The 20,361-nt window shown below is 46.1% G+C and overlaps 1 protein-coding gene across 4 annotated transcripts; it reads left to right on the top strand.

The window, feature by feature from the left end:
* Window positions 1–362: 362 nt before the first annotated feature.
* Window positions 363–6,042, top strand: DIRAS3 (DIRAS family GTPase 3). Of its 4 annotated transcripts, none has more exons than XM_083743137.1 (2): window positions 363–721; window positions 4,638–6,042. In XM_083743137.1, exon 2 carries the CDS (start codon window positions 4,704–4,706, stop codon window positions 5,298–5,300), a length of 597 nt encoding a protein of 198 aa, XP_083599263.1. In that variant the 5' UTR covers window positions 363–721; window positions 4,638–4,703; the 3' UTR covers window positions 5,301–6,042. The 4 variants fall into 4 exon arrangements, with proteins under 4 accessions (XP_083599263.1, XP_083599264.1, XP_083599265.1 ...); XM_083743138.1 differs by lacking the exon at window positions 363–721 and adding an exon at window positions 1,092–1,361; XM_083743139.1 differs by lacking the exon at window positions 363–721 and adding an exon at window positions 2,938–3,129.
* The last annotated feature ends 14,319 nt before the right edge of the window (window positions 6,043–20,361 follow it).

The raw sequence follows: 20,361 nt of genomic DNA, 5'->3' as shown, positions 1-20,361 counted from the left end.
GCCGTGACTCTAAATATCTTTAACGACAAAGCGGAAATCCAACAGGTGCAGCGCAAGAGATGCCGCACGGGAAAACAGTGGAGGTGGGGGGGAGGGGGGCTGTCACCTGTGTGGAGATGCTAGATTAATGATTTTCACTTTGAGCAGCCCTGGAGATCTTAAGAGCAATTCCTTTCCATTGCAAAGAGCGTGCTGCTGGTGGTGCTTGCTTATTTCCCTGAAAAACAGCCAGCCCCCGAAAACTCCTCGGCCAAAAAAGAGACAAAAACAAGCCCCCACCCGCCCAACAAACTGGGGCGCGCTCGTTCTCTTTCGATGGAAAGGGGAAGCCGCCTCCTCCCCCGCGCTGGGCGCCTTTCAGCCATTGTCCTCCACGTTCCACGGTGACGCCTGCCTGGGGATGCTCCGCGCAGCTGGAACGTGAGAGTGGCCGGGCGGGGAAAGAAGCGGGCTGCTCTTTCTGGAAAAGGGTTATTAGGCTGAGCAAGCTCCACCGGGGCGACGCTTTGCTGCCTCCGCCGCCATCGAGGACTCACTCAGCTGGGGAGCTCCAGGGGAGCAGCAGGCCGCCTGGTTCCCTGGGCGCGATGGCGCCGCCCTGCCCGGGCTACCCCGCCGGGGCGCAGGGGAGCGCGTTTCCCGGGAGTGCCTCTCCTGGTGACGCCCGGCAGGCAGCGAGAGAGGCTGGCCGCCCAGGCTTCTGGAAGAGCCAGAGACCGAGGTAAAGAGAGCGCCGAGAGGGTTGCGGGTGGGGGGGGGGTCCTCACTTTGGGGAGGGGGAGGTGTGTGTGTGTGTGTCATCGGTGGATGACAAAATCTGCGTCTCTTGACAGTCCTGGGGAGCTTTGCTCCTCTGTGTGTTTTTGTTTGCGCGTTGCTGGGCTTCCTGCTCGGATGCTGCCTCGCCCCTGTGGGCTACTGAGCTGCCGGGAGGCCTGCTCGTTGGCTGCCTGGAGACTGGGAAAGAGAGCCCTCGGGGGGGCGGTATTCTTCCCTCCTGGCTGAGGGAGAGGGAGTGCTTTCTGGAAGGCATCCGCGCCTGTTTGGTTCCCCCAAAGTCTTGGCTGATCCTGCCGAGGCTTGCCTTCGCCAGCGTAGTGGTGTCATCATATCCACCCTCCCCTCCGCCCCCCTTGGGATAGGGTCTCGGGCTGCCGCATGGCAACGTCCCCGCTTTGGGGGATTCTCACCGCTGCGATATAAAGTGTGCGGGAATATGTGTGTGCTTAGGCGGAGCAGCGGCCCTGCGCACAGTTGCTTGGAAGAAAAGCCTCCATTCCAATGAAACTTGAGAGGTTTAAAGAGTGGGGGCGTTCCTTGCAGATGCTGTGAACCTGCTTTCAACAGGACAACGTAGTGAGGTAGGTTGCTGTTACGCCTTTTCCTTCAGCTGGAGGAACAGAGAGAGAGAGAGAGAGAGAGAGAGAGAGAGAGAGAGAGAGAGAGAGAGAGAGAGAGATTGCGGGAAGGGATCAGAGCTCAGGACTAGAGTACATGAATTGCATGCACAGTGTCCCTCGTTCAATCCTAGATGTCTCCAGTTATCAGGATCAGATAGCAAGTGATGGAGAAGATGGAGAAGCCTTAGGTTCTGGACAATTATACAAACTAGTATTAGGCAACTTCCTAGGTTTCTAGAGAGTGCTGTCCAACATGCTATTGGCTATTGTACTAAACTAGGGCTGTGCTCCTACTCTTGTTTATGGTGTGCACTCACTGTGTTTGCAGTGCTGAGTTTTCAATCTGTTTTCAGGCAACATTCTCCAAAATGCCTATATCTCTTGTACTTTGTTGCAAGATGCTACTGTTTGATGCTTGTTGTTCTTCAAACTCCTTAAGCCACCAGTTCATTATTCTCTCTAGCCAAGGTGTGAACACCATTACATAGGGGAAAGACATCCACACCCACTTCCACACTTCCTGGGTGTGTACACAAACAGAAATGAATTTAAGCCCTGCTGATGTGAGCAGATGAAGGGTGGGGAAGTGCGAAGCACACCAAAACAGCAGCAACTTGACTGCACCCTAGGATTTGAGTTCTGGTCTTACAGATCCAAGTCCGAAATCTTCTGACTCTGTTGGGCTTGCTTAATGGCAGACATGGATCTTCCCAATGGGCAGCTTCTAGAGCATGGAGAGGAAGTTGGCGAGGGGGGAAATATCGGGGGTAGAGCAGCACTGGGAATTACCTTTTTATGATCAGCACATTTTCTCTTTTATGGTTTTATTTGTATAATGCCTAATAAAGGTTTGATAAGTAAGTAAGATCAGCACATGGGTTCCAAACTAACTCCAAGCTCGAGGAGATAATTGAGTAGGTTGGACTCCTCCTACCCCTTTGAAGGTGGTGTGGTCAACAGAAGAAATGCTTTCAGAATGTGGTTGCTGCGATGGCAAACATCACCTGCTGAATTTCCTTCTGTCCTGTGGCTGTTAAAGGCACAGGGGCCCTGTCACAGAAACAGCTGGCGCACCTGCACCCTGCTCCCTGTTCTGTTCCATTTTAGCACTCTTGCTTTCTAAAACCCTGTTTCTTCTTATCACCTGGCAAAAGTGCTTCTGATTCTTTCAATGCTAGTGTTTTCAAAAAGCCTTGGTTGTCCTCCGTGCTGTTTGAGGAAACAACACAGAGGAGGAGGAGACGAAAATGAACTTGGTGAGGGGCTTTGGCAGATTTAAACTTGAACTATGTGGTGTTTGGTTATTCAGTAATCCCTAGCCTTGTTAATAGTGAATTTTTTATTTTACTTTTATTTATTAGATTTATATAGTACCCTTCATTTGAAGATCACAGTACACCAATAATACATGCTATGGTACAATGTTTTTTTAGAGATGTTAATTCTGCCGCTAAAACAATGGCACAAGTAATAAATGAATTAATGGAAAAACATTCTGATAACTTTACCTTCAGAATTTTCTCACTGGAAAGGAACCAAAAGATGATTCACCCTGAAGGCTTGAAAATCTGTGACTTCTTTGCTTGGATTTTTGGCTGGTAGAATCAGGACTGAAGGGAAAACCCCAGATGCCTAAACTTCCTGAAGTAGAAATATTTCCCCCAACCCGAGCAACAGTTTGATTCTGTCATCTTGGCAAACAGTGTAGCCAATATCTCCTGTGCAAAAAGTATTTTGATCAGTCTATTTTTGTTGTTGTTGTTTTAAAAATGAGGTGTTGGTGTTATTCACATATTGATAAAAGTGCTGTGGGTGCCAGCACAGCACAAAATGGCTGTCATGGGGAGCAACAGAGAGAGAGAGAGAGAGAGGTGCTGCTCCTCTATACTAGTGAGAACTGTCATAAAAAGACCTGGTTCTGATACTCTTGAGACAACCCAATCCTGTGTGTACTTATTCGAAAGCAAGCCCCACTGAATTCAGCAGTGTTTACCCACAAATGCTTAACACCATGGCTTATGGCAGGTCTGCAGGATGCTGAGAATATTGGCTTGGCTGAATGGAATGTTTCCATGAACGTCTCGTCTAGACCTTGAGGAAACTGATAGCCCAGGTGTGGGGAACCTGTAGCCCTTCAAATACTTTAGACTCCAACTCCCATCAGCTCTGGCCAGTGTGGCCAATGGTCAGGGATGATGGGAGTTGTAGTCCAGCATCATCTGGAGAGACCCAGTTCCCTGACCCCTGTGATAATGGATTAGTCTGCAATCCTAACCCTGCTTGTCTGGGAGCAACCTCACTGAATTCAACAGGACTTATTTCTGAATGGACATGGTTAGGATTGGTTATTCCAGTAGTCCCAGAATTCCTTGTAATTAGTTAAAATGAATGTCAACAAGATGAGTTGCGACTGCTTGCAATTCATTATTAGTAATTTTTTAGTGATTTTACATCCCATGCTGCTGAGAATCCAGGGGCATATTCCCAACTTAAGTACTTACAGCACAGGAAATTTGTGATCCTTGGTATGCCTGCATGGATGTACTGCAGAGGGAAGGTGAAATAATAGTTACAATTCCACGGTCTTCCTGTCTGGCCATTCAGGTCGTAACTCTGCGGTACAGGAGGCTTGTGCTGGTGTTGCCTTTCTTTGACAGGGTTGGTGGGTCAAACCTACAAGGGGGCTGTCCTGCCTGCCTGTTGGCAGCTGTGATTACGCCAGGAGGCAACATGCTGGGCTTGTCTGTATTCATTTGCATCGGTCCTTCTGAGTAATGCAGCTGGATTGTTGAGCCTGTTGCTTCTTGAGAGCCAGTGTGGGCGTGTGCAGAAAACAGGAGAAATGGAAGCGACAAACCCCTGGGATTCGCAGCCAACAACATCCCCCGCCACAGCAGAAAATGAAAATAGCTGTGTGCTGAGGCTAGCTTAATGGGGAAGAGCGATCCTGAAGGTTTTGCGCCAGCTGCAGGGCGTTCTGTTGCTTGGGGACTGAAGAGCATTAATGAGGAGGGCCGATTGATCTCCACTCGCATAGGCAATTATAACCTTATTTCGCCTTACAGCTGCAGGCAGATCAGATATTTCACAGCTAATAGGAGGGCTGCCTGTGGAAAGTGTGAGGTTGACTTGGCTCTGCTGCTTCCTTGAAATGTGGAGGGTTTGGGAGGGGGCGTTGTTGTGGAACCACTTCTTATGCCTAAGTTTCTGCCTTCCCTCTTCTCTCTCTCTCTCCAGACCTGCTCCCCAAGGGGCTATGTAAACAGACAGAACTCCTCCTTGGTTTCCAGCCGAGCGAGCAATATGCCAGAACAAAGTAATGATTACCGAGTGGTCGTGTTTGGAGCTGCAGGAGTTGGCAAGAGTTCTCTGGTTCTCCGCTTTGTGAGGGGAACCTTCCGGGAGACGTACATTCCCACTGTCGAGGACACCTACCGCCAGGTGATCAGCTGCGACAAGAGCATCTGCACCCTTCAGATCACAGATACTACTGGGAGCCACCAGTTCCCTGCCATGCAGAGACTGTCCATCTCCAAAGGCCATGCCTTCATGTTGGTCTACTCCGTGACCAGCCGCCAGTCCATCGAAGAGCTTCAGCCCATCTACGAGCAGATCTGCCAGATCAAAGGAGACATCCAGAAGGTCCCCATCATGTTGGTGGGGAACAAGAGCGACGACTCACAGAGGGAAGTGCAGGCCAGCGAAGGGGAGGTCCTGGCCACCAAGTGGAAGTGCTCCTTCATGGAGACATCGGCCAAAATGAACTACAACGTGCAGGAGCTTTTCCAGGAGCTCTTGAATTTGGAGAAGAGGAGAAGCGTCAGCCTCCAGGTGGACGGTAAGAAATCCAAGCAGCAGCGCAAGAAGGATAAACTGAAAGGCAAATGCTCAGTCATGTGAGATGCCTGGGTTCTGCGCCACTTTTGCGGTTGAAAGAGGACTTCTTCTTGCATTGAAAACTGTCTCGCCTGTCCTGGGGTGTGCCTGGAGTAGCGATTTCCCAAGGAGCTGACCCAGAATGTTTTTGCTTTATAGTCTAAATTTTGTTTAGGCTGTTTGAATATTCCCTTGATGGAGGTTGGGGTTTGCATGTTTGTTCTGCACTAGCAGGCTTTTCCAAAACAGCCGCCATCGCTCTCCATGCCCTCCTGTCCCTGCAGCTACCAGTATTAGCCATTTATGTCACAGGACAAGCCGCTAGGGTCACGTGCGTTGAGGAAAAGCAACAGAGGATACTCTTGTCCTGCATTTTGCCACTGCTTCTGACACCATCTCCAAGTTATCATAGCCCCTCCCCTCCTGCCCTTATGCAAATGCTCAAGGAACCAAGCAATTCTCACTAGGGCTCCGGTCAGTAAGCCAGAAACAAACAAAAATAGTACTGTGTCTGATGTTTTGTATATACTTCAAAGGGACCTCTTCAGATGGATGCATCACCAGGGTAAAATCAAATGCTGATTGCGGTAAATGATGACTTTTGATCATTTACCGTAGGTCTTTGAATCTGCACGCTTGTAGGGAAGAAGGAGCTGCATTCCTCACCAAAGAAGTGCTTGTTGTTTCCTATTACATGTTAAAACTTCATTTGTGGTGTTTGTATATTGGCGAGGATTTTATGTGAACGATTAAAGTGATTTGAGTACCTAGTGTGCATCTGTTGACTTCTTAACCATAAGCAGATCCAAGGTTGTCTTCCCCTAAAAGATAGAATCTGTGGTCAAAAATACTCACTGTGCTTTTCAAATTGAGGATGGCCAAGAGGTGAACTGGGTGTACCTTGGACAGGGATGGGAAAAGTGTGTCCCTCTAGGCATGGACTTCAACTCTCATCAGCCTCAGCCTCCATGACTTACCAAGCAGTATCTGGAAGGCTACAGATCCACCATACCTGGTCTTGAGTCATGCTGCACATTAAACATTCTCCATTTTGCTACAACAGGCTGCAAACGTATTCCACTGTCGTCGTCTTCTCTTCTTCTTCTTTGGTGATCACTCGTAGCCAAGTAAGATTAATGGAGCAATGGCTAAGTTGTAGAACGGAAGATGTGGCTCAGAGAAACTTCCACACAAGACGTTTAAGGTGGGATGGCTGTTCCTCCTTTGCTCACATTTTACAGGGCACCTATTTTGTGCTGTCCATTTGTAATCTTCCTGTGTTTCCCCAAGTGCTACTTCTACCTCTTTTCTCACCTCAGAAGGTCTGGTGTTTGTTTGAAGGTGGTGGATGGTTGGTTGGTGGTGGGGGGCTAACGCCCAGAGCAGGGCATCTCCTAAGAAGTCTAATAAGCAAGAGGGTTCATTGGTGTTTAGCAGCTCAAGTCTGTCCAACCATCTGATGAGATGAAGTGGACAGTTTATTTCTGGGATGGTTGAGGCTCCTTATTGTTACTAACATTCTGCCATACAGTTATAATAAATCCATCAGAACGGAATGGAAAATCACAAAAAAAAACTTTTTATACGTCACAGTTGACGTTTCGGCTTCTAGTTATCATTTTAAATATTTCATTCATTGCAGTAGACCTGCTGCAGTTAGATCTTCAAATATATCTGAACGGTAGAGATTCCATATTAAAAGGACATTTAGTTTGAACATATGTGAATAGGGCAGTGCGGGGGGGGGGGGTGTTATCCATGCAAGCCCGCAGCCAACAATGATGTCCCCACTAGAGATGATGCATTTAACATGAAGGTCTGAAGGAGAATCTGAAGGGAAGCGTCTCTGCAGTTAAGAACCTTTGCAAAGGCTGGCAGAGGTGGACTTAGGGCAATGCAACTGACTCCGCTGCACTGGGCGCTGAGCCTAGGGGGCGCTGCAGGGCTATGATGCAGTGAATTGAGCAGAACAGAAGAGGAGAGGCAACAGGCACCAAATTTTGGGCTCAGACAGGGAGTTGTTGATGTTTCAAAGACCAACGTGCACCCCTGAAGGCTGGGAGTAGAGGGGATGGTCTGGCTCAATGCCTGACTGGGGCGATAAAGTATGTCACATCTAGGGAGAGTACTCAGTAGCTAGAACACCTTAATTCTCTATGAACAGCAACTTAAAACAAAGGCATCTCCTAATCCCCTTCTGAGATTGATGATCTGCCGTCTGGTTAAATAAATAAAATATATGCCTATAATTTTGAGGCACCAAAAATAAAGGACCAATGCAGTGAAGCAAGTCCGTTCCATTTTGGGGTACAATGTACCGTAAGTTCATTTATTATGAAATGTGTGGAGGAAGTGTAGCCACTGCTGACTGTGACAGCTGGAATCTTTTTGCAGCTAAGAAAGTAAAACAAAACAAAACACACACACACCAAAATTTCAGCAAATAACAATACTAGGCAGTAATACATTATGGTAGAGGGAGATGTAATTTTTTTTAAAAAAATATTTTGCAGTGCAGAAAACATAATATATTGGAAGAATATAGTAAGCAGAAATTAGAACTCTGATGTGCAGTAAAATACTTTTGAAGTCTTATGACTTCAGCTGCTGAAAGACCTGATTCCGCAGTAATATAAATGCTAAATAACAAATATGTCAGCATCCAAAAGCACAGCTCTCCACAGCCAAACTGGCTTTAAAGCAGTTTAATTTTCTTGGCTTTTTAAATGAAAAGTGCAGTGCATTTTTTAAAAAATGGTGCAGCTGAAGGAATTTTGGCAGGTGTGGCTTGTAAAGGAGAGCTGAAAAATCTTCCATTTCCCCCTCCACAACTGGTAAATGTACAGGAGCCCTAACCCCTTGCACCAGCTCAACATACAGTATTTTTGACAAGCTTCGCCTCAGATATTTTATCTCTCAAAGGCCCTGTACCAGGCATAGGCAAACTCGGCCCTCCAGATGTTTTGGGACTACAATTCCCATCACCCCTGACCACTGGTCCTGTTAGCTAGGGATCATGCGAGTTGCAGGCCAAAAACACCTGGAGAGCCGAGTTTGCCTGTTCCTGCCCTGTACAGACAAAACAATGTCAGGGTGATTAAATCATGGTTTATTGGCCTGAGCACCAGCCGTGTCCTCCCTCTTCTCCACTAATGTGTCTGGTTTCAGTTTCTTATTTCTTAAAGCTACAGTTTCTGGGTTACATATGGGAAACTGTGGTTTAATCTTGGTTAAGGCCAAGAATCCAGGATCTGAGCCTGGCAGGGGCAATCTTGCAACACTCATACTAAGGAACGCTACCTTGTTCTGCAATACGTTACTTTAAGGCTCCCCTCTCTCCTTGCTGTATGTTGTGCTTATTTAATTTGCAATAAAGTTGGCAGCCTGCACCTGCATAAATATGCTCATGTTGCTCAGTGCCAGGCTGCAGGCACACTGTAAAGCACAAGCAATCTTACAGCAGTATTTTGAACTAATCCAGATTTTTGGACCCCTCATACAGTGTTTCACAGCAGCCTGGTGTCATGGACTGCTTGGAGGCAGAGGAACCAGCTGGGAAACCACCAAGTGCTCAGGAAGTGGTGGTGGGACAATGATGAGTGGTCAGAGGGAGAAGACTGGGAGGAGGAGGAGGTGTCAGAAGCTGAAGAGGTAACAGGGCTTCGTGAGCTGGGAGAGTCAGTGGCAGAGAATAGTCCAGAACCAGAGACAGAAGAGGAGCTTGGAGGAGGTCAGAGAAGATGGAGACCAAGAGGTAGAGTCAAGCTGGTGAAAGAGTCGCGGGTGTCCACCCCCTCCTGCTGCAACAAGTTCTCCTCCCCCACATCTCCAAGAACCAGAACCGGCATGAAAAGGACAGAGGAGAGATTGGTAACACGCAGACACAGTCTCCGATTGCTTGGGGAAAACCCATGGCGAGGGGGGGGACTTAGGCAGCTGTGGGGAGGTGGGAACCATCCATCTCACCAACTGCTTCATGGGGGCAAGACTTCCTGGAGATGAGTTGCTGTGCTCATTAGGCCTGCCAGTCCTGTGCAGATTGCGTTCTTGCTAATAAAGAGTTAATTCCAACTTGCACAGTGTGATTTACTGCTGGCTCGTTCCTGACGCCCACATTTCCTTGCTACTGCATTTTTCGCCCTATAGGACGCACTTTTCCCCTCCAAAAATGAAGGGGAAATCTGTGTGCATCCTATGGAGCGAATACAGGCTTTCGCTGAAGCTTGGAGAGTGAGAGGGGTCAACATCTTTGGCCCCATCCACAACTAATATTCAGTCCATGGATTGAAAAATGTTCCTTATCCTAGACAATACAGATCTAGACAGACGGTTGGCCAGACCCAGTCAATAGCAGCCTCCTATTGAAATCTCTTTTTGATCTATGCCCCTTTCTGCTAACTAGATGCAGCCCAATTAAATGTTTATTTAACATGTTGCAGGCAGCTACATACCTTGTTTTTCCTAAAATAATTGGAGGCATGGGGGATTCTTGCTTAACCAGTTCTTTACAGGGTCCTTTTACAAGGAAGGCAGTATGCAGAGCAGAGAGGCTAATCTCTTCCTTCCCCTGCTGGGATTGGAATGGAGATTTGAAGGAAAAGTCAATTGGCATTGATGGGGATTTTCCCCACAAAGCCTCCTGGCTGCATGGAGAGCCTTCTCCATTACGGAGCTGCCTGCTGCATATTAAGCGAAAGTCTAGTTTGGCTCTCAGCAGTGAGAGAAAATAAATCTGTGTCTTATCCAGAGGAAGCCTTTGCTAATATTTCACATTTTGCAGGACTGAGCCCTGGAAGGGACATTTGTTGGTAGTGACTCCTAGTGAGCCCTGGTATGAATTAAACTCTCTGGATAAGCCCTAGAAGTCATCTGATGGGCCGAGTGTGAGGTAATCTTTCGCAATAACTCTTGGGGCTGTTATAAGAAAAAACTGCTCCTTTTCCCTTATGGGTTATCCAAGAGCCCGTATAGAGTTCTTAAGTAGGTTCCCTATCAGTAGCAGAAAATAACAGAGGCCAATCAGAGAATATTGAGAAGCAAAGCAGCTAATAAGCCTGATCTTTACAGTGGTACCTCTGGTTACGTATACTCCGCTAACCCAGAAATAGTGCTTCAGGTTAAGAACTTTGCTTCAGGATAAGAACAGAAATCGGGCTCTGGCAACGCGGCAGCAGCAGGAGGCCCCATTAGCTAAAGTGGTGCTTCAGGTTAAGAACAGTTTCAGGTTAAGAACGGACCTCCGGAACGAATTAAGTACTTAACCTGAGGTACCACTGTAGTAGCAGATAACAAATAATGGAACAAACCCTTGGCCTAAACTCTCTCTGTGTGTTAAATTTGTGTGTGATGGTGTTTTCTGTTAAGGAGTGCGTGGTATTATGTTTTGGGTGTGTAATTTGATGGTGTGACACCATCCACTGCTGGAATGTGGCTTCCCAGCTTCACCTTAGGGTTAAAAAGGTTCCCCAAATCTGGCCTATAACAATCATGTGATATTGTGAACACAGAGGAGGGAGCCCCAAAGAACATAGGGCCCCTACAGATTCCTTTTTATGGGGCATTCATGGTTGGTTTTGCTCTTGGCGGTTTCGGGACAGTCGCGCTCGATCCCACTTTGCATACCGCTTGCACCTGCTTCATTTCCAAGCAGGGTCACTTCCTGCTGAAATCTGATAAATGTTTCGGTTTAGTTTTTCCCCTGTTTTTGTTGCGCTAGAGCCCCTCCAGACAGCAAGAGTGTGGCAACGAGGGAGAAGCATCACAGAGCAAAGTAAAGCAGAGAAACTCCACCACCTATGCACTATTATTGTGTCGGGAACACATTGCAGAATATGCTCCTGCAGATAAAACATCAGTCTGCAGGGACCCATAGTCTATTCTCAGATCACATTCGAGCTACTTCAATTCCACTTCAATGTTATACTGACTTTCCAGCTGTGCTCACAATCTCACGAAGCCGAATGATCCGCTGATGGGATGCTTTCTCACACAGAGGCAGGCTTGAGTTTGCAACTAAGCTTATGTTCAACATGGGCCCGGCTGTGTTTGAAAGGTTGTGTTTGTTGCAGTCACACATTGCATTTTTAGGTGTAAACCTACTCTGCAGGATCACACCAAAGGCCCACCAAGTTCAGCCTTCTGCTTTTATCCAGTGTCCAGACTCCTGCCAGATGCCTCTGGAAATGCCTGAAGCAGAGCATGAAAACAAACACCCCCTCATACTGCCTCTGACGTGTAATGTGTGAAGTGACTCTGATTCACTGCTGTATCACAAGAAGGGGAGACAATGGGGTAACATTGGCAATGAAATTGCCTCAAATATGACACAGTATTTGACAACGGATTTGGAAGTTTATCATAAGAGCAACAAAAAAATAAGTCTGAATCAATGCTTAACATTGTGTTTTATGACCATTTCTACTAAAATGGGAGTATAGCTTTGAAAACTCATTTATTTGGTACTCTATAGTTTCCAGCTCATGTTTACTGACTAATGCTCTCCCTCCTGCTCCACGCGCACGCGCACACACACACACACACACACTTGTTAAAACTTTTGAGGAAAAGGAAATGTCAGTGGGTGCTTCCAGATGGGGCTTAATTCTGTAAACGACTTGGATTTCGCCCAGAAAGAGTAAATCTGAGTTAAATGGGGGAGGGGTATGGTCTGGCACTTTGATGCTGAGATCATGTGGACAGAACACTTTGCTTGCATGAGGAATCTGGAATCACCCACTGTAATATGTTCCTGCCTATATGCTTTTGAAAAGTGTCAGGAAAACTTCAGTTTAATAATCCAGAACGCTGTGGCCAGATTGGCAAAAGGACTGGGCAGACCCTCTGTCCGCACATCATTAGTATTCCAAAAGGAACAAGCACCCCAAATACATACACGTCTCACACAATGTGGTAGACTTACATTTTGCTAGGGGGCTACATGTACAGCTGAATACAAAATCTATATGAGAATTGGCCTCTGGGCTCTATGAGGAACCTGCAGTTTGGTAGGAAGCAATAAAAGGAATAGGGGATGACATCCCTGCTCACTTTGCTTGCCACCAAAGCCCCTCTCCTCTGAAGCTCCCTCGCATTCTCCTTACCCGTTACTGCTTGCTGCAGGCCCCGCCCCCTTATTCCTTGTCCAAGCAATCGCTTCCCTAGGCCCCTCCCCTCTGCAGCTCAGTCACTCCACTGTGCCACCTTGCTGAGACCGCCCAGCCACTGCTAGTCAGCTCACTCATGCACCCCACTCACCCACTTCAGCCCCCTGCTGCAAGACCAGCTTGCTCGCCCATCGCCCTGTCACTTGACTGTCTCAGATGCCCCCCTCACCCTGGAGCATGCACAGACCATCATCAGCCTGACGACAGACTAGTACAAATATAGTATAGAGAGAAAGGTACTGCTCGGGCAGAAAGAGAAAAAAAGCCTTGGTTCAACTGCTTCTAATGCCAAAATCCATTTCCAGAGATGAAACACACATTCTGAGCTAAGACTAGAAGAGACCCCTTTCTGAACTACTGGAGGACCTGTCCTGCTGTGCATAGACAATATTGAACTAGATGCAGTAAATGTCTGACCTGGTATAAGGCAGCTTCCTATGGTCCAGAGATCTACATAGATCCTTATCTACCTTCTGCCCACCCTTAATTTATGGGATGGGAGGCACAATGCTGGAGTGAAGGGTTCTAGGGGAATCAAATACAGGGCAAATTGCTAATCTTATAGACCTCATTTGCAATACAGGCTATGGAATGTGCAACTACTTAATTAGTAATGTTTAATTACTCCTCTCTCTCTCTCTAGGGGTCCTTTAGCTCTTTGCTTAATCTTATGACTTAAGAAGCATCCAGACTCAGGAACATTACAAAATATATAGATTGCTATAAAGTAATTACTCATATAAATGCAAATTGGGGAGCATATTTAAAATGCAGCTAACTTGTTTTTAAAAGTAGGGTTTTAAAACTGTATAACCAAATTGGAGAAATTTCCCACCAGGACCTATTTATTGTTTTTAAGCAATTGCACCCAGCAGTAAATCAATATTTCTGACAGCACAATTTAATGATGAGGCACTGTCTGAGTCATATTTCAGCATCGTGCGCATGCTTTGCTATTATTCACAGGGCTGGCTCCCTTTGATACACTGCAGTTCATAAACATGAATCAGACAGGTTTTCTCCAGAGGACTGGCTCCTTTCTGACGCCTGCCATGCTTCCTCCTTGCGTAAGTTCTTTCTAACGGTAGTGTGATCCCAGCCCTAGAGGCTTGTCATGAATACAGATTCTTCAGCCTCAGAGAGAAAGCAAAGGAAACATTGTGAAAACTGAAGTTTGAGGACTGCAAATCATAACTGTGCTTCATCCCCAAACTCTCAAGAAATGTGGGTTAACGGCTCAAAGGTTGGCCCTAGGAAAATCAGAAGATGATAGGCCCATGGCTTCTTTCTCTGTCTCTCTCTTTAAAAAAAATATATATGTAGTCCTACTGCATTAAAGAAATGATGCAGCAATTTCCCACTACCTGTACCAATTGGTAATTTGATTCACATTGTCTGATGCTATTATATGCTTGCAGCACAATTCTATACGTGTCTGCTCAGAGGTCAATCCCATTGTGTTCAATGGAGATTACTCGCATAGAATCACAGCCCCTGTACATTTTATATTGTCTATGAGTTTGGATGCTTTTGAAGTCATAAGCCTGTCTCTCCCATCCATTCCCAGATTCTGCTTCTCTCACTGATGCAGCAGAATGAACAAAATTTGAAAGCAAGCTTCAATTAGGCAAAAACAGGATGTTTGTTGCTTTCATTTCTTCCCCATAGTAGAACCACGCAGACTCCCTGATGACATTTATCTCCAATTTTCCACCATTGTCCTGTTACTAATCTTCATACATTTTCTATGCTAAGAGCCACCGATGACAACAGCAAGTGAAATGCTATCAAGAAACTGGACAAGGTTATACCGCCTCCTTGTCTATTTTCAGATTGCACCTTCAGGCATAACCTTGAATACTTGGCTTGGGACTGTGTAGCTGTCATCTAGTCGTCATCTTCACATAGGAGTGTATTGTGAATTTGCAGGTGAGGTTCTGAGAACAAGGAGTTGGCAGGGAAGAGAAGTGAGTGGGTTTTCAGAACAGGAGGTGGGAAATTTAAGAAACATGCATGAACATCGTTCCTAAAACTTTCCTAGCTCTAAGAAAGAAAGCAGCGCAGATGAGAAGCGGTCAGGATTCGGTGCCTCAAGAACATGGAAAAATTCTCTTGTCTTTCTCATTCCTGTGCAAAACAGGAATAGAGAATTTGTGGTCCTTCTGAGGCTGTTGGACTCAAATTCCAGTCAGCCCCAGTCAGCATGCTCAATAGTCCGGGATGATGGGAGATGTAGTCTAGCAATATCCATCTGGAGTGGTCACAGGTTCTTCTGCTGTATAGGGAATCCATTTACAGCTACTCCCAGAGGATTTTATTGGGTGCCTGCCAGGGGTACTTATTCAGTGCATCTGATGCCATTATATATACCTGCAAGCTATATTTGGATGAGAGGAACCTTGCTATAATACAAGGAAATAAACTAGAGGACCATCATGTCACCTTCAGCTGTACATTTTTATGATCAAGCGCTAGGGAGGTGAGAGAGACAACTGGAATAATCAGATCTAGCCATTAAACTTCAGTCATAGGATGAGTCAAAGTCTGGGAACAGAGAGTGACAAAGGAAGCTCTATTTTTGGCATTGGAACCTCTGGGAAAGGATTAATATCCACCTGTGAGCTTTTTTCGTAGAAAAACTGCGGGACATTGCTTGTGAAACTGGCACGCATGTGTCATACCCCCTCCCCTCCATGTCTCTGTCTCAGCTGGTGTGTCAATGGTACAACATGACCCATGTCCATCTTTACATAGATTAGTGGCAAAATAAAAACATAATCCTCCCTCATAATGCAAGGAGGGATTTAGGGGGAGGTGGGTGAGCTTTGAACACCTTCGGGTATGTAAAGGGAACCTCTTGTAGCAAAGCTCTGTTCCCTGAAGTAATCGTCTTCTTCTACCCGTGTTTTAAATGTGGCTGCAAGTTGGATATTGTGCGCCTGGCAGTGGATCCCTGTGACTGCTACATTACCGCTAAAGTGTATATTTTGCATTTCCCACCCCTGTGCCTGGGGGAAAGGCCCTCAGATTTGATACTCATTTTACTAGCCCCACTCCTATAATGAGGTGCCAAGCTCTTCCTGAGTTCTTAAAATCTGAGATCCTACAGCAAATTGCACAACCTGATTTGAATTCATCATCTTTGGGAGATAAATATTGTTTCTCCTCATATTCACGAGACAGTAGCACGTGAAACTCAAAAACATGTACATCTCAGCTTCTTTATTAACTAGATGTACCATCCCTAGGAAGTAGCTTTTATATTTGTATGACTGAAAGTGCACTTGGCAGAAAATTGCTATTGAAAACTAAGGTGAAGGGCCATCCATAGAATTAGTCTGAACCAATTCACAGCTGAGGCCAGTTCTTCCGTTTTCAAGGTTTATTATGCCAACATGTCCTTTGGCTGAACTCAACCCCTGTTACATATGAAATAATAAGAGTTCTGCGAAGGTGAGTAATTGCAGCACAAAATGGAGGAGGGCCGAGATGCACTTCTGGGGAGCACCAAATCCCGAGGGAGAGTGACTCACGCTCAAAACTGATTTTCGGCTCTGTCTCCATCATGTGCAAACAAGAGAAGATTAGAGGGGGGCCAGGCAGAATCCTGTAGCAGCCTAAAGGTTCTGCAGCAGCTCAAGAAGAGATATAATTAAAGACACGTTTGATCTATTCATTTACTTACTTAGGGCTAGTTTACATGTTATCATAGCCATGTGGTGGAGGCCGCTTGAAGCAGCGTGTGATTATTGCTCCGCGCGATTGCTGTAATGTGCAGCCTGCTGTGTGGAGACTCTCGGCAGCTGGCAGTGCCATGGAAACTCTCCGCGCAATCAGGCAGGCCACTTTGCACGTCACAGAAGCCTTGCAGAACACCTGCCCATGGAGACTGCAGCCGCTCCTCGGAGGGCAAGAGATACAGGCTGGAGTTTGTTAAGTTGTGGGTGAACATATCAGACGGCACAGCGATTCTTCAAACAGCTCTTGTTTATTCACAGGCCAGAACAGAACTGAACTGATGGGTTCAGCCAGCCTGCTTATATAGAGCTCCACTACAACACAACTGTAACCATTTTCTGTAACTATCCAATCACTGAATGTCACTTTCAATCCCCTATTTGCATATGTGGACCTGAGTGAAAACTATCTACAGTATCCCCAGGCTGGCCCAGGGTAAGAACTTCAGTACATAACAGAGTTCATGAAAATGTGCATTATCATGAATCTGACACAGAGCTGCCACTGAGCCTTGCATTTCGTAGCTATTTGGCACCAATGTTTATTCTGCCACCTACACACATACCCATGCACCCCCTTTCTATATTGTACACAGTTTTGGATTGCCTGGAGGCACCACCTTGCAAAGGAGTTTCAGCAGCCTACCAATGTGAATCCCTTGGAACTAATTTTTAGACGAAACTGGTGGCCTGTGGCTGCATCTCATGCAGTCCACAGAACCCCTGGTGGCCCTGTCCCTTCCGTCCCAAGCGATTCCAGATAGAGGTGAGCCCTGAAGAACTTGGAAAGGTATCCCAGATAGATCTGAGCTCTCTGAATGCACGCATCTGGCATTACGTAAGAGGATGGTCTAACATCCACTTCATTTTGTTCCTCTATTGCAGAGAAGGTTAAGTGATTTAGAACTGCCTGCATTAAAGCACCATGTCCGTTTTAACACAGCAAACCATGAGAAACATTTCACGGGCTTCCTGCAAGAGGTATCTGGCTGCCTTAGAAGGGGAGGGAAAAGCCTGTCACTCATCGGTGGCACAGACACTGTCCAATAGGTCATGAACACACAGCAACCGAGTTACCAGGGCAAGTGCTATCTGCAGGGAGAATCACATACAGTTTAGGCACTGAGAAACTCTGAACAGCCCAGCAGCAGAACCGTTATTTGGGGTGGAGAGTATCTCTGGCCACTGTGTTTTTGCTGGCCTCCAAAAGCCCAAAGCAATTGGTAAAAGAGTTTGCAATCTTTTAAGCTAAACAGAACATTCCGTTGTTGGCTGCATAAGGAAATTCAACTCCCTGCCTGGATAGCTGCCTGGAGCACTAGTGGTCACTAGTAGTAGTTTCTGGCTATGGAGGAGTTGTGTTGCTTTTTGTGTGTGGTAATGCAGGGGTGATATGGTGGGGCTATATCCCTTTCATGGTTATGTGACGTTAACATATGAGAGTGCTGGAGGTGAAATAGTTAAACAGGTTACCCAATCAGAACCCAGGGGGTGGAGTCAGAGGGACTATAAAACCAGCTCTGGGGGAGTTCGTTGGGAGTTGGGTGGTTGGCTGGAGTGGGAGTGAATTGGGATAGTCTGTGGGTAGGTTGAGTTAGTGTAGTGAAATAAGCTGAGTCAGGAACAGTTAGGGGCTAGGAAGACAAGTAAATATCTGAGAGGTGGTTTAGTGAGTGAGAGCAGGTAGCGGAGGTTATAGGTCTGGATAGGCACCCCATGATTGTAATTGACCGATACCATTTATGAAACCACACACTTGCTAAACTGCAATAAACAGAAGTTTTTGTTTCAATTTAACCCTGACTGGACTCAGTATTGTACTGTACCAGGTAGGGCCTGGGTGGTGGCAGCGAGAAATAAAGTGGTGGCACAGGGATCAATAGACGGTGAAACGTTCAGGAACCCTGTGTGATCGCCACAGGTAAATTCATTGGCTTTGTGTGTAAGAATGACCTGGGTGTGGTCACAAGCAGTCCCTGATTGGTTGTCACTGATGGTGTTTCAAGGTCACTGTGGGGGATGTGTGTCTGTGATCATTGCACGTTTTTGTGCTTTCTGGCTGTTTTCCTCCTCCTTTTCTGGGCTGAACATGACATGGCAGTCTTTCTGCCGGCAGGAATCTGGTCTAACGCGAATATACCGTAGGATTGCTCTTCCCAAGGAAGGCATCTTCTGAGAGGGAACTCTAGACTTGGATTGACTTGTTGACACAATAATGCCAATAATCTATATTTCCCATAGTCTCCACTATCCAAAGATAGACTACCCAATCTATTCAGAGGTTATCTTTTTGCCTCAGTAGATTAGCAATCAGTAACACCAACTATATCTGCCTTTTCATTGTTGGATCTAAGAGGTTTGCAAGCATGAAACTGTAAAAAATATTTTTTAAAAAATACATTTTAAGAATTCCATTCAACTTTTCAAATGTTTTTCACGTTTATTTATTTGAAAACTAATAATACAGTGGTACCTCGGGTTACATACACTTCAGGTTACAGACTCCGCTAACCCAGAAATAGTGCTTCAGGTTAAGAACTTTGCTTCAGGATGAGAACAGAAATCATGCTCCGGTGGCACGGCAGCAGCGGGAGGCCCCATTAGCTAAAGTGGTGCTTCAGGTTAAGAACAGTTTCAGGTTAAGTACGGACCTCCGGAACGAACTAAGTATTTAACCCGAGGTACCACTGTAGTCAAAAGGAAAGGGAAAAAGAACATCATATAAACAGGAGATCACAATCTATCCTGCCGGTGAAGAAAGGCTACAAAAAAATAGTTCCAGGATTTCATGCAGCCTTTGCATGAGATGTTTAATTGCACATGCACACGTACAAAAATATCCAATCAATTTATTTATTTTAATGTCACAGATAAGCTTATTTGTATTCAAGACATGTACAGTGTTTAGATCCCATTGCATCAAGCAGGATTTCGTTGTCTCGGCTTGTGGGTTCGGGCTGACATCCAAGTGCTGCATGTGATTCTGTGTGTGCACACAGAGGCTTTTCAGTCTCTTCCTTTAAGCAACGGTTTCTACTTCCCAAATGCCACACCCAAGGTAGCAGATTCTCTAGGGAAGTATTCAATGGGGCACTGAGGGGCTGCCACTGGAAGGAGGAAAAATGGCACTCCCAAACCCACCAATGGGATCTGTCTGGATCCTATGTATAGTCATAGTAAAAGGTAAAGGTACCCCTGCCCGTGCGGGCCAGTCTTGCAAGACTCTGGGGTTGTGCGCCCATCTCACTCAAGAGGCTGGGGGCCAGCGCTGTCCGGAGACACTTCCGGGTCACGTGGCCAGCGTGACATCGCTGCTCTGGCGAGCCAGAGCCGCACACGGAAACGCCGTTTACCTTCCCGCTAGTAAGCGGTCCCTATTTATCTACTTGCACCTGAGAGTGCTTTCGAACTGCTATGTTGGCAGGCGCTGGGACTGAACAACGGGAGCGCACCCCGCCGCGGGGATTCGAACCGCCGACCTTTCGATCGGCAAGCCCTAGGCGCTGAGGCTTTTACCCACAGCGCCACCCACGTCCCTATGTATAGTCATAGCATTGGGGAAATAACCAATGACTATCTAACAGTGGATATCCATTTAAAGAGTTTAGGGAAAGTATTTTATCTCTAAAACAAATAATCCATGCTAATGTTTAAGAAGAGCATGCATTCCACTTCCATTTCACAGTCAGTATCCAGTTATCTTTGTAAAAAAACTGTCATGAAGCTTTATTGGGGATGACAAAAGTAAAATGCAGAATTTGTAGTGCTTTCATCTTTGCTATAAGAATAAAAACAACTGTCTATGTACTTTTGCTGAAGAACGTTCTCTAGATTACCATTCTGTTTGAGTGACATCTAGCAGATGTTTCAAAAGTATTTATGGAGTTCTGATAATCTTCTACTACTTCTATTATTACGAAACATGTAAAACAAAATTCTAAGTCTTACAGCATGGCCAACTGTGAATTCCAGTTTTCTTCCTATTTTTTCTTTAAAGTGTCTGGTCCTCATGATTGCTGAGAACAGATGGAATATATGAAGGCAATGCTTGGTTAAAAACTCACTAACCTAAAGAAGCATTTGGAATGGACAGTGGTAAGGAAATGGGAGACCATGTTCCCCCCCACATTTCTCATTCCTTCAGGCTGCAAGCCTATATCCACTTACCTGGAAGCAAGACCTATG

This window comes from Podarcis gaigeae (genome assembly GCF_964106915.1).
Source record: "Podarcis gaigeae genome assembly, chromosome: 6".
NCBI lineage: Eukaryota > Metazoa > Chordata > Lepidosauria > Squamata > Lacertidae > Podarcis > Podarcis gaigeae.
This window is presented reverse-complemented; position numbering and strand designations above follow the sequence as displayed.

Coding starts and splice junctions, on each gene's coding strand:
- DIRAS3 (XM_083743136.1), top strand. CDS start 4,332: ATGGGGAAGAGCGATCCTGAAGGTTTTGCGCCAGCTGCAGGGCGTTCT. Junction 4,524..4,637: donor CTGCCTGTGGAAAGTGTGAG/GTTGACTTGGCT, acceptor CTCTCTCTCCAG/ACCTGCTCCCCAAGGGGCTA.